A 14822-nucleotide genomic window follows, 5' to 3' on the forward strand; every position below is an offset into this window, starting at 1 on the left:
TCTTGGGAATCTTTGTTCTTGACGTAGGAGGTGAACATCTTCTTTTCCCCCGTCATGTGGTTTGTGCATCCGCTGTCGATAATCCAGCTTGAGCCCCCGGATGCATAAACCTGCAAGGCAAATTAGGCTTGGATTTTAGGTACCTAACTCTTGTTGGGTCCTACAAGGTTAGTTACAATAGTCTTTGGGACCCAAATGCAAGTCTTGTCTCCTTTGCATTCGGACCCCATCTTTCTAGCAACCACTTTTTCATTTTTACATGAAAGAACATACATAGTGTTGCAAGCATGAAAGACAGAGGTAGGTTTATTACACATTTTCCTAGGCCTACCATTAAAATTAGAACTTGAAGCAATCATGGCATGTGAATCAAAAGCATTATAACTCCTATTATAACGAGAACTTCTAGAAAAAAAATCTATCATTATACATGAAAGCATGATTCTTTTGATTACTACTAGCCATAGGGGCCTTTCCTTTCTCCTTGTTGGGAATGGGAGCCCTTTGGCTTGTTAGGTTCTTGACTTCCTTTCGAAAGCCAAGTCCATCCTTAATTGAGGGATGTCTACCAACGGTGTAGGCATCCCTAGCAAATTTTAACTTATCAAAGTCAATTTTGCAAGTCTTAAGTTGGGCATTAAGACTTGCCACTTCACCATTTAATTTTGTAATAGAAGTAAGGTGCTCAACACATGCATCAACATCAAAATCCTTACACCTATTACAAATGACAACATGCTCTACACAAGAACTAGATTTATTAACTACTTCTAGCTTAGCATTTAAATCATCATTAATACTCTTTAAGCTAGACACAATTTCATTGCAAGTAGATAACTCAGAAGATAGTAATTCATTTCTCTTAATTTCTAAGGCAAGAGACTTTTGAACACTAACAAATTTGTCATGTTCCTCATACAAAATGTCTTCTTGCCTCTCTAGTAGTCTATCTTTCTCATTTAAGGCATCAATCAATTCATTAATCTTTTCTACTTTAGCTCTATCTAAACCTTTGAATAAGCTTGTGTAATCTACTTCATCATCACTAGAGTCATCATCACTTGAAGTAGTATACTTAGGGGTATCTCGAGCGCTTACCTTTTTCTCCTTTGCCATGAGGCAAGTATGACACTTGTTGGGGAAGAGAGATGACTTGTTGAAGGCCGAGGCGGCGAATCCTTCGTCGTCGGAGTCGAAAGAAGAGCAATCTGAATCCCATTCTTTGCCAAGATGCGCCTCGCCTTTCGCATTCTTGTAGGCCTTCTTCTTCTCCCTCTTCCCGCTCTTTTCTTGTTCCTGGTCATTAGCATTATCGAGACAATTTGCTATAAAATGACCAGTCTTACCACATTTAAAACAGGAGCGCTTTCCCTTTGCTTTGCTCTTGTTGGGATGCTCCTTGCGTCCTTTTAGCGCCGCCTTGAAGCGCTTGATGATAAGGGCCATTTCATCTTCGTTTAGCCCGGCAGCCTCAACTTGTGCCACCTTGCTAGGTAGCGCCTCCCTGCTGCTGCTTGTTGCTTTGAGTGCAACGGGCTGGGGCTCATAGATGGGCATTGGGCCATTCGATGCATCATCAACGTATCTTGCTTCCTTGACCATCATACGCCCGCTCACAAACTTTCCGAGTATCTCCTCGGGCGTCATCTTTGTGTACCTAGGATTTTCATGGATGAGGTTCACAAGATGTGGGTCAATAACAGTGAAAGACCTGAGCATAAGTCCGACGACGTCGTGGTCCGTCCATCTCGTGCTTCCATAGCTCCTGATCTTGTTGACCAGGGTCTTGAGCCTGTTGTACGTTTGCGTCGGCTCCTCTCCCCTGATCATGGCAAACCTTCCTAGCTCGCCTTTCACCAACTCCATTTTGGTGATCATGGTGGCGTCGTTCCCCTCATGCGATATCTTGAGGGTGTCCCATATTTGCTTGGCGTTGTCCAAGCCGCTCACCTTGTTGTATTCATCCCTGCACAACGATGCTAACAAAACAGTGGTATTTTGTGCATTTTTATGAATTTGTTCGTTAATGAATACAGGGTTATCCGTACTATCAAATTGCATTCCATTCTCAACTATCTCGCAAATACTAGGATGAAGAGAGAAAAGGTGACTACGCATTTTGTGACTCCAAAAAGCGTAGTCCTCTCCATCAAAGCGTGGAGGTTTACCAAGAGAAATAGAAAGCAAATGGGCATTGGAATTATACGGAACAATCAAATGAAAAATTTGAGTTAACCGGTTTCTTTTTCTCGTCGCAGTCGTCGTCTCTTGGGGAAGAAGAAGACTCGTCACTGTCATAGTAGACGATCTTCTTGATGCGCCTCTTCTTCTTCCCGTCCTTCTTCTTATGACTTGAGCCAGAGTCAGTGGGCTTGTCGTCCCTCGGCTCGTTGAGGAAGGACTCCTTCTCCTTGTCGTTGACCACCATCCCCTTTCCCTTAGGATCCATCTCTTCGGGCGATTAGTCCCTTTCGTGAAGAGAACGACTCCGATATCAATTGAGAGCACCTAGAGGGGGGGTTAATAGGTGATCCTGTAAAATTCAACAATTAATAGCCACAAAACTTTGGTTAAGTGTTAGAATGGCTAAGTAGCGAGCTCTTGCGACCACACAAGTATCACAGAAAAACAGTCACAAAAGACACGCGAGTTTATCCCGTGGTTCAACAAGTATAACACTTGCCTACCTCCACGTTGTGGCGTCCCAATGGACGAGGGTTGCACTCAACCCCTTTCAAGTGATCCAATGATCAACTTGAATACCACGGTGTTCTTCTTTGCTTATCTCTTTTCCCGTTTGCAAGGAATCTCCACAAGTTGGAGTCTCGCCCTTACAACAAATATCAAAGTGAAAGCACAAGAGTAAGGGTGGGAAGCAACACACACAAATCCGCAACAATACACACACACAAGCCAAGACCTGAGCTCAAATGAAGCACAACGAGTTCACTACTAGAACAAAGCTCAAATCACTAACAAAGTCAATCAAGTGCGCGGAGACAGAGTGTGGAAGACATAGAATGCTCAAGGTATGCTTCGGTTCCTCCTTCATGCGCCTAGGGGTCCCTTTTATAGCCCCAAGGCATCTAGGAGCCGTTGGAGGCATTCTTGGAAGGCTAATCTTGCCTTCTGTCGGGTGACGCACCGGACAGTCCGGTGCGCCACCGGACAACCACTGTTCATGTCCGGTGCGCGATTCCCTTCCTAATCTGGCGTAGCCGACCGTTGCAGACTTGTGGCAGTTGGCGCACCGGACATTGTCCGGTGCACACCGGACAGTCCGGTGCCCCTTGCCGACCGTTGGAGCGGGCCACACGTCGCCCGCGGATTTGATGGCCTACCGTTGCGCTGACGGCCGTTGGCTCACCGGACAGTCTGGTGTACCACCGGACAGTCCGGTGAATTATAGCGGTACGCCACCGAAGTTTTCCCGGGAGTGGCCAGTTCGCCGGAGCTGGCCTGGCGCACCGGACAGTCCGGTGTGCCAAGCCGAGCTGAGTCTTGGCTGCACACAGACACTCTTTTCCAATCCTTTCTTTTCCTGTTTGTAGCACTTAGGTAACTTCATTAGTACACAATAACAAATGTACTAAGTCTAGAAACATACCTTGTAATATAATTTTCACTTCTTCACTCTTTGGCACAAATTTGCACTTAGAGAAAATGTGTTGGGCACTTAATCACCAAAACACTTTAGAAATGGCCCAAGGGCACATTTTCCTTTCAAGACCTCATCGAACTTATCGTATTAGTCCTCCTCCGGTGGCACCTACTCTTCACCTATGGGGGTTATCGCAAAAGTGAGCTCACAAAAGTTCATTGCTCAACAATTATGAGGAATAATGTGCAATAAATGGTGAATCTAGGTTGAAATTTACAATGTTTGAGTTGATTCCATGGAGTCCGAATCAAATTTGACTATGTCCATTGTTGTGAGGTAGCGACTAAGTCAACATATGTGGTGTATTCGTGTAAAGTCTAAGTGGTTAAAACTCCATGGATGGAAATCTTGCATATTTTGTTAAAACATCGCCGATGAAAATCCACTATTTCTAGTAAAATTCTATGGACGAAAAATCCATTGCTTTTGTTGATAATCTATGGTTGGAAAGTCTATTGTTTCTGTTAATGCATGGATGGTGACATCATTATCAGATCCATTAAATTAATTGAACTGTCGTGCCTACATGGATGAACGTGGCCGCGTCAAGTGGGGCGATGGGTGGAGGAGCTCGTCGTGGCGGACTGGGCACGAGTGGAGGAGGCATCCATGGTGGCTAGGGCACGAATGGGAAAGTAGGCGAAGACGAGGCATCGAGATGGTTGCTATAGGCGTAGGGGATGGCATGATTTGGAGACATTAGGAATATTTCTTTTAGTATTTGAGGTTTCTTTTATGCTTATCTCAATTCGTAGAAAAAGAGTGAATATTTGGGTGCTAATCTTAATTTCCTCACATGCTAAACAAGGAGAGTGTGAGGAGAGGGAGACAAGTACTCGAGAACTTGGGTCGGGGGTGAATACATAATATCCGTCAGTCGAGAGAAGAGACGATGGAAATAGTAATTTCCGTCGGTTGAGCGGTTTAAGTTGATATAAATTACCTTGTTTCCATTGGTTAAGCTATGATCGATATAAATTGTTCATTTTTGCGGGCTGACCTAAAAGTCCATGAAAATTATTTTAGCTCATAGAAATTCTCCATTTTTATGTTGGGGGCATATAGATAAATAGAGCTTAGAGCGTTGTGTGATCACCTATCAGAAGACATTGTAGGTCATATCTTTAGAAGCACGGTACAATCATCATATGGATGGAGTGGTGGAGCATTGTAGATCATATAGTAAAGTACTAGATATATATGACACATTTCTGTTGTGTACAAAAAGAATGTAATAATTTTCAATAGAACAAATATAATAGTGGCATGCAGGAGCATGAGAGAGGGTTGGAGCAGTGTACAATCGCCTAGAAAATAATGCTTTGATATTTGTCACAAATGACTAATGTAACACTTAATGGCAAGCAATTAAACATGTCACACCATACTCGATTTAACTTGAACTAAAAACCAACATTGAGGGTATGAGATAAAAGGATTCTAGTGAAACATGGTATGATGGAACAATGGAGAGTTGGGGCGTGATTAGTACACACGTCGGCCGTATCTAGGCTCGTTTGATTCGTTGACTTTGAACACACGTGTGATTGGTTGGTTATATAGGATGAAGTGAGCCCGCAGGTTGGTTATATAGGATGAAGTGAGCCCGCACATACGCGTGCAACCAGCGATTTTTTCAACTCCCGCCTACATGTGTGGAGAAGCTAGGGAGAGAGATTCCCTAATAGCATAGGTCAACACACGTCCGATACTCGAGGGCACACCAACCGATCACTCCCTTGTATGCCAAAATATACATAGTGTGATACAACCCCACCATGTTAGCCGCCTCCCACATAGATTTAGGGGGTGTTTGGTTTATAGAGACTAAACATTAGTCCCTTCACTTTATTCCATTTTAGTTCATAAATTGTTAAATAGGGAAACTAAAATAAAGTTTTAGTTTCTATATTTAGTAATTTATAGACTAAAATAGAATAAAATTGAGGGACTAAAAATTAGTCCCTAGAAACCAAACACCCACTTAAACAAAGAAACTTTTGGTCATCGCTAATTCCTAGATTAGTCAACGACAGTTTAACCGCAAAGCCGTGACCTTCCCATATGGCGCCATACGCCCTTGTGGCCTTGTCTGCGCTTTGAGGTCACGCGTGTGCCATTGCCGTGTCTCCGAAGAGAGAGAGAGAGAGAGAGACGGAGGGATGGAGACGAAACAAACACCGTGGAAAGAGCGGAAAAGGACACGCTGGCCTGGCTCCCGGACAGAACTGCTCTGCTATGGCCGTCTTCTGGACGGAGGGAGGGAGGGAGGTTGAGAGAAAAGCAGGGGGGGCAGCAACGGAAACAAAACTAAAATAATCGTACTGTAGAAGCCGAGCGCAGGAGATCCAACAACGAAACTCCCCTTCGTTCCTTCCTCGTGTTCTTCTCCCTCCTGCCGCCGCGGCCCGCTCCGCTCCCGAGCCCCGTTGCACCTCCACCCGCCGCTTCCGTCCCGTCTCCTGCCACCTTCCTCTCACCGCAATCGAGTCGCTGCGCCTCCTCCCGCCCGCCACCTCCCGCAGCCGCAGCAGGACGAGCTCGTCGCCGCCGTGTACTAGGTACGTCCGCCTTCTCCCGGCCCCGTTCTGACGGTTCTCGCAGTGGAGCGGGAGGAGGGGGTTCCTCTCCTCTCCTTCGACGCCGTTCACCGGCCGGCGCCCGCAGTCCATGTTGACCGTTGCGTTTCTCTGCTTTGGTTTACAGAAGAACGGGAGGTCGCTGTCGGTCTCCCGCACAATCCTGATTCCTGGACCTGCGCCGCGTGGTTTCGCCTCAGGTTGGCTTCCTGTCTTCGCCCGGCGCGCCTTTTCCACCTAGTTCCTCACATTCGTTTGGGGGTGTACAGTACAGGGGTAGTAGACGATGAGCATCCTTGGTTGCTCCTGCCTGCGATATCCTGCAGTAGTAGTACTATAATTCCTGCTTAGTGTTGGCCTGCCTGAGTTGTTCATCCTGTTTGCTGACTCCTATTTCCTGCTGCTGCAGGTTGGAGTGTCTCGATTTGTCAGGATAGCTTGTATAACTGAAGCTTTCCTTTGTATGATGATGGGGGCATGCCATGGATCACAAGTGAGGGGGCTAGGGTTTAGTATGTGGTAGTAGCTCCTGCTTCAGCAAAAGAAGCAAGGATCACTACTTTTGCTGTTTGTTCCGTGGAGGATCTGAATCCTATCGGCATTGATTCGGGTGGCGTCAGCTGTTCTGGGTGGGGTAGTATGATGAAACAGATATTTGGACGGCGCAAGGCGTCCAAAACTGCAGGCAAGGAGTGTGGCGGGAGGACGTTCAACCAGCTGCTGTCAGGTTCTGGATTTGCTGACCTGAGTGGCCAGCTGCCAATTCTGTCTAGTACTGGGGACATCTATGGGAATGGAAACCGTACGGGGTTCCAAGACTCGAGGATAAATGATACTTTGTTCTCTTCCAACTTCCGACTGTTGCCGAGCTTTAAGGATGTGCCAAATACAGAGAAACAGAATCTGCTCATCAAAAAGTTGAACATGTGCTGCACTCTGTTTGACTTTGAGGATGCGGCAAAGAACATAAAGGAGAAGGAGATAAAGACGCTAATGTTGTTGGAGATAGATGAATATGTTAGGACTGCTAACGCGAAGTTCCCTGAGATCATTGTGGAGGCAATCACAAAAATGATTTCAGTGAACTTGTTCAGGACACTAATTTCCCCACCCAGGGAGAAGAAGGTGCTTCAAGCTTTTGATCTAGAAGAGGATGAACCATTGATGGACCCTGCGTGGCCACACTTGTACCATGTGTATGAGTTGCTCTTGACATTTGTTCAGTCTCCAGAAAATGATGCTAAACTGGCTAAGAAGTATATTGACCATTCCTTTATTCTAAGGCTGCTTGAGCTCTTTGACTCTGAGGATGCTAGGGAGAGGGATCGCCTTAAGACGGTACTTCACCGTATCTATGGGAAGTTCATGGTGTACCGGCCATTTATCCGGAAAGCTATAAATAACATATTCTACCAGTTCATATATGAAACTGAAAAGCACAATGGAATTGCAGAGCTCTTGGAGATTTTTGGAAGTATTATCAACGGGTTTGCTTTGCCACTCAAGGAAGAGCACAAACTGTTCCTTGGAAGGACCTTAATTCCACTTCACAAGCCAAGGTGTACTTCAATGTACCATCGGCAGTTGTCTTACTGCATTACACAGTTTGTTGAAAAAGATTGCAAACTTGCGGATACTGTTATTAGGGGCCTCATAAAATATTGGCCTATCACCAACAGCACAAAGGAGGTGCTGTTCTTGGGTGAGCTGGAAGAGGTACTAGATGCAACACAGCCTGCTGAATTTCAAAAATGTATGGTTCCTCTTTCCCACCAGATCGCTCACTGCTTGAACAGCTCTCACTTCCAGGTAACCCTTTTCATCTTGTCCTTGATGAATGTTCCCTCTCAACTTTATTTGTTATCTGTTTCTCTTTTGCTTTACTTGTTGACTTGTTGTCCTACTCTTCCCTTGTCAACATTGGATTAGTTGTACCTCTGGAATAATTATCATATTTTGCTTGGCTAAATGTTATTCCATGCTGGTTTGTTATAATAATATCATCTCCTTTCATCACTAATTTCAAAATCATTTCACTTGTTTATTTTATTGATTCCAGTTTACTTTGTGAGAAGTCTTTGCCAAATGTGTTTCCTTGCATTCACATATAATCGGTTGAATCTCTCTCTTTGTTTAGTATCTGTTTTCTAGAGCCTTAATCGTAAAGCTGAATGGAAGAAACATAATTTCTATTTTGATTTACTGTGATTGTCATCTTGAAATGCTGATGATAGAAAAGGCAGGCCTCATTTAGCTTCTGACCATCACTATTTCATGTTCTCTTTCCATGCAACCTCACCATAACTATTTTAATACTCAATAAAATAGCATATGCTCATGCCATTAAATGCATTCTTTTTCAGTGAACTCAAATTAATTTGCCAAGTGTTAAAATTTTATTATCACCTATTATCTTAACTGTTAATTATCAGTTGATTGTGAAGAAAAACAACAGAGTACTTGATATTTGATTTTAACAGTTACTTAACTTTGAAATTTTGGCTTCAGTTATAATTGGTTGCTAATTGGTCATTATGTGCACATATTTTCATCATGTCTAGTCTACAGAGATTTGCTCTTTGAAATGCCTTTTACTTTGATAGTGCAAAATCAAACCATCAAACATCTAAAGCAAACGATTTAAGGAAGAGCTACAGTACTTTGAACAGCTAGAGGTTTCTTCTGCAACATTTGTACTCACACTGGAGTTCATACTGTAAGCAGCAAAAAAAAGTTTGATAGGTTTCCATATTATGTAACTAGTAATTAAATTGATCGATCTCCATATGGTTAGGACAAGGATTCCTAAACGTTTCTTTTGTAAAAAGATATGACTCCTGATGATGTTAGGTAGGAGACTAAGATTGTTTTTCATTAAGGTGGTTAAGGTTCTGGTTGCAAAGTACTTTTGGAGTTTTAGACAAATACCATGCCTAGGGGTGGTAATAGGCTCTAGATTTTACACTACAAACTTTAAGGATCGAATCGGATTAGGATCGGGTCCTATTCCTATTCATTTTTGAACTAAAATTATTTAAGGGCCCTAACTTTTTGTGAAGGGGCATTTGGATCGTGATCCATTACCACTCTTAACCATGTCACCATGGTTTTATGAAATACTTTGGTCCTAGAGTGACATGAAGTGTTTGGAGGCAACAAATTTTATGGTTTTGAATACCATGGTATTGCTAAAACTGCAGTACTTTTAAAGTTTTAGGGCCTGTTTGGAAGTGAAGTATTTGTATAGTTTCTAGGCAATACTATGGTTTTTAGTAATACCATAGTATTTTATACCATAAGATGTTTGGTTGTATTCCTGAAAACTATGTTCTCAAAACCATTGTATTTTAGATACCATGGTATTTTTAGAGTACTGGAAAGTCCACTCCAATCCAAAGTTTTCATGGCATGGCTAATTTTTGCCTAATACCATGGTTTATAATTATGTATCCAAACAATGTTTGTCAAAACCATGATATTTTTTGAGCTGACCAAAACCACGGTATTATCATGACAATTGCAAAGTATAGTATTGTGAAACCATGGTTTTGAGAAACATAGTTTCCAAACAGGCTCCACTCTATACCTCTTTTCTAAACCATGGTTTTACATATCAATGGATTCTAAAACTGTAGTTTCTTAATACTAAAACATCCAAACAATGCCTAAAGGGTAGTATATGCTATGAGGATGAGAACTATAGAAATGGTTTCCATAAACAGAAAAACATAAAATAAATTGTTTCTTTGACAGAAAACCGTGGGGCATAGCCCTCCCCAAATAAAATAAAAGGCCTGTTTGGCAACAATGTTTCTGAAAACTATGGTTTTATAATACTATACTTTGCAATTGTCATGACAGTACTATAGTTTTGGCAGCTCCAAAAATACCATGGTTTTGAGAAACATTGTTTGGATACAACATTGTAAACCATGGTATTAGGCAAAATCTAGCCATGCTATGCGAACTTTGTGTTGGAGTGGAGTTTTCAGTACTCCAAAAATACCATGGTTTCTAGAATACCATGGTTTTGAAAACAAAGTTTCCAGGAATGCAATCAAACATCTCATGGCATAAAATACTACGGTATTGCCTGAAACCGTGGTATTGCATAAAATCTGTAAAAATATTTCAACCCCAAACTTGCCCAAAGTGTTTTGGTTCCCCCTCATTTTTGTACATTGGCTTTGAGTTGTGTTGACAGCAAGAGGAAGCATGTCACCAACCATGGGCATCCACCATCAAGCAAATAGTATCCATGTAAAGAAACATTTTGGAACACAGGAACAAATTACTGCTAGTGTTGAGTCTAACACTACCTGCATATTAGCTCATAACTGTTTTTTCCCCTTGGTGTTAACTATATGCTGCATATGAAAACCTTAAATTTTGTTCATAATCATGGTAAAATAGGCATTGACCCAATGAAAGAGTACAAACAAAATTAGATAGGTGATAACTAGTCCTATATATGTGTGGTACCTCTATCCAGAATTTTCTAGATTTGTTTTGTCAAGCTGAACAATGCATCATAGAGCCCTTACTAAATCATAACTCATTTCGAGTTACCTATCTTTTTTACTACCTCTTCTGATCCGAAATATATAAGTCCATGTAGTTTGTTCTAACATTTTTAGCTTTGACTATTAATGATTAAAAAGTTATATATCTTGATAACAGGAGGTTGTGCTACTATATTAATCATGGAATTTAATTTCATAATATATAACTCTTCCTAATTAAACCAATATTCTTATAAATATTATTAGCCAAAGTATAGTATTGGAGATTTTCGAGACACTGTTGATGACCTAATGGACTTATATTGGGCATAAAGGAAGTATAAGTAATTACTGCCTTGCTAAGCATTCTGGGGTCTTTTCCGAAAACTTATATTTGTCTATACAATGGCATGCTTCAGAAAATATACTTAATTTTGTTAGATCACAAATTGTAAAATATCTAAGGTAATGCTTTGATATTTGAATTTTTATCTATGAGGTGGGAGAACAATAATGGGTTGGTAATAGTGTTTAGAAAAATCATTATAACCGCATTTGAATGGCTGCTGTTAACTGAACTGTGTACTTGTATATATAGATTGGACCGTCCGGTTTTGGTAATATATATTCTTTTGGAGACTTGGTTTATTTTTCTATACGTTTTGATTGCTAAAGTTTTATTTGTGTACTTGCGCAATAAAAGGTGAAATGGGGTCTGACCTTGATAGCCAATGCTTATATACTTTTACCATTGTCCTTTTGTTCTCTTCTGGTAATTGCTTGTGTATTTATATATGGTTATGTGCTGATTTAGGTTGCTGAGAGAGTATTATTTTTCTGGAACAATATTCACTTCGAGAATTTCGTTAAGCAAAACAGTAAGGTGATCCTGCCTATCATCCTCCCTGCATTGGAGAAAAATATAAATGGGCACTGGAATCAAGTCGTGCAAAGCCTCAGTCTGAATGTCCGAAAGTTACTCTCCGATCGTGACCCTCAAATGTTTACTGAATGCTTGCGAAAATACGAGGAAGACAAGGGCAGGGAGAAGGAATTTAAACTGAAGCAAGAGTTGGCATGGAAACGTCTGGATGAGATTGCATCAGCAAAAGTCACAAGTGGTGAGGCTGTCCTTGTGTCTCCAACCTTGCCTCGTCAACCTTCATTCTTGTAGCAACCTGCACTGAATGAGTGGTAAGCAAGTTTATTGTCTTCTCTTTGATTGATTCAGTTACTTGTTGATCTCTTGCAGTTTTGGTAACATTTGGTATTTCTAGGTCCTTGCAGAGTCGTTAGACATTGTACAGGATTGGGTTGTAGATAAAAGGGGGTATATGAAGCCTTCAAGGCTGGTGAGCGAAATTGAAGAAAGAGATCTGAGAAGCCAATTGTGCATCATTTCTGTAAATCCCATGCCATGGCTTCTTTTGGCATTCTGGTGGTTCAGTCTGCTTCTGTAGTCCGTTGTTTGGGACAATGTATTTTTTTTCTTGTAATGGAAAATGTTGAGATGTCCTGCAGGCGGCTTAAATGATAAAAGTTATTAATTTTCATCACAGAGTGCCATGGCACGACAGATGGATACAGGGGCACCACACCACGTAAGACTTTGTTCGTTTACACCAATCCCGCTCTGGATTAGTATGGATTGGAATTAAATCCATGCCTCAATCCATGCCCCAAAATAATCCATGACTACTTAATTTTTTTTATTCGGTTAAACCCATCATGGAATATAACCCAAATGTTTGGGAATTTTTTAAACTATGGAAGACATGGATTCTATCCATAGCCCATTAGGTATGGAACAAATCCATGAGATATTGCATAAGTTTACATTATAATCCATGGATCAAAAGAATAACTAGCTTTGAAAGTCACATGGATTTGTTAATAGATTTAATCCCACCATGGGATTGAGTGTGAGATATGAATTCACCCAATCCATACCCGGATTAAATCCATGGTGGGATTATATCCCATGTAACCGAACAAGGCCTAAATTGGTGTTCATGAAGTATGACTAAATTGATACCAACCATGCGTTGCTACGATATATTAGCTAAGGCTGTCTCCACCAGGCACTAGCCAAAACGGGCAGACATTCAGGCCGTTGGCTTGCCACAGTAATTTAGCTGGCCATCCATACGTCCGTCGTATCCAACGGAGCAGCTAAAATAGCTGGTTCCCAGGGCGAGTGGCCAGAAGCCTCAGAAGTGGGTCCGGATTGTCAGAGACGAAGGGGAGAAAATGGCTGCCGGCTCTGAACCAGCCAATCTAGCTTTTCTCTCTCATCCCCTCTAAAATAGCTGCTCCTTTTGGCTGTGTTGTTGGAACCTGTTTCTAGGCGCTACAGTAGCACCACGGCAGCCATATTGGCTTTGGCTGGCCGTTTGGCTGCTCCGTTGGAGTTAGTCTAAGTAGACCTTGTTTAAATTGTATAGTTGTTTAAATATTCCAAACCTTTTTAATAATAATAACTATAAAGACAAGTCGATATATTTGAGTTGCAACCATCTGAATACTAAAGCTTGTAAATGCTGATAAACTTACAATTTGTACATAAAAATATAAATAAAATTTACATTATTACTGTTTTAAATGTGAGAAATTATATCATACTAAGATAGGAAATGTATATTTTTGGTAATCAAGTTGTACCTTCTTAGTGACAAGGCTCCCCTTGACACTAGCATTTTTTAGCAACCAATTTTAGTGATATACTTATATAGATGTTTGGTACTGAAATGAGCGCGTGGACGGTCCGGCCCTGAGGCCGGACGGTCCGCGGTCCGGACAGTCCGCGCCTGTGGGCCGGACGGTCCGCGCGTGCGCAGAACAAATTAGGGTTCCGAGTTTTGTGCTACGGTTGTTAGTTAGATTCGCGGAATTAGCTCGGAATCAGTTGTGTAAAGGGTCCAGCCCCCTCCTCTATAAATAGAGAGGTCTACGACCGATTTGTAATCATCATCAATCGAATCAACAACACTTCTATTTCGCATTTTATCCTAGGAGTAGTTCTAGTCTAGTTTAGGTTTAGCCTCTCAATCCCCAAATTCTTCGCCTCTCTTCGACTCTACGTGGATTAGAGGAGTCTAGGTCGGCCTGCCGAGCCTAGACAACTCCTAGGATCTCTCCTCCCCGACGGGGTCCCTCCCGGGAGCGAGATCCAGGCGCCGCCGACGATCTTCCGCCGCCCCTGCGCACGCGCGGACCGTCCGGCCCCAGGGCGCGGACCGTCCGGCCGTCAGGCAGGAAACCCTAGCCCCTGCGCCAGGTCGCGGACCGTCCGGCCCTGCGCACGGACCGTCCGCCTCTGTGCAGAGAGCACCGCCGCGCCTCGCACCATGCCGCGGACCGTCCGAGCCCTGCGCGCGGACCGTCCGGCCCTGTGCAGAGGGCACCGCCACGGTTCTTGTTGAGTGTTTGGCGCTCCAAAAGGACGTCAACATACTTTTTGGCGACTCCGCTGGGGAAGACATATTTAGACCTATCAAATCGGCCCTCAATGGCCGGTTCAAGGGATAGTTCTGAAGTCTCTCCAAGCAACATCATAGAGCCGACTTGGGAAACCTTGCCGGCTGACGAACAACTTCAGTTCGAGGAGCACAAAGAGCAGATGATCCAGGAGGCAAAAGCAAAGTTCTTGGCCAACTTCAAAGTGGACAGGAACAACAAGGTCGTCCGACATCGGGCGACGGATCCGGCTTCACTGCGACCCACGCCAGATATCCCCAATGTAAGTAATACAAACGAGCTGCAATCTCTTAAGAATTATGTAGATGAACAGCGTGAACAAATGCAGAATATCATAGGGGATATGCAAAACGATTATAGGAGACTAGTACGTGCATTTGATAAATCTAGTATAGCAAATTTTCCTTCACATGAGGTTGAATTAGGGGATAACACACGTAATACATCAGCTAGAGGTTGTCACGACCAGTCACAACCCCTTTATGGGATGCCGATGGACACGTACCCTGACCAACCGCAAATCGGCAGCAAGACAGCCGATCTGCACATATCCGGACCGTCCGCACGTGAGCGTGGACCGTCCGGGCCAACCACGGCCGGGCC

At 42.8% G+C, this 14822-nt stretch overlaps 1 protein-coding gene across 1 annotated transcript; it reads left to right on the forward strand.

The window, feature by feature from the left end:
* Positions 1-5869: 5869 nt before the first annotated feature.
* Positions 5870-12298, forward strand: LOC103647325 (serine/threonine protein phosphatase 2A 57 kDa regulatory subunit B' theta isoform). Its single transcript, XM_020548470.3, has 5 exons — positions 5870-6222; positions 6368-6440; positions 6650-8049; positions 11557-11936; positions 12020-12298. Exons 3-4 carry the CDS (start codon positions 6880-6882, stop codon positions 11914-11916), a joined length of 1530 nt encoding a protein of 509 aa, XP_020404059.1. The 5' UTR covers positions 5870-6222; positions 6368-6440; positions 6650-6879; the 3' UTR covers positions 11917-11936; positions 12020-12298.
* Positions 12299-14822: the final 2524 nt, after the last annotated feature.

The sequence above is a fragment of the Zea mays genome, chromosome 2 (assembly GCF_902167145.1).
Source record: "Zea mays cultivar B73 chromosome 2, Zm-B73-REFERENCE-NAM-5.0, whole genome shotgun sequence".
In the NCBI taxonomy this organism is placed as follows: domain Eukaryota; kingdom Viridiplantae; phylum Streptophyta; class Magnoliopsida; order Poales; family Poaceae; genus Zea; species Zea mays.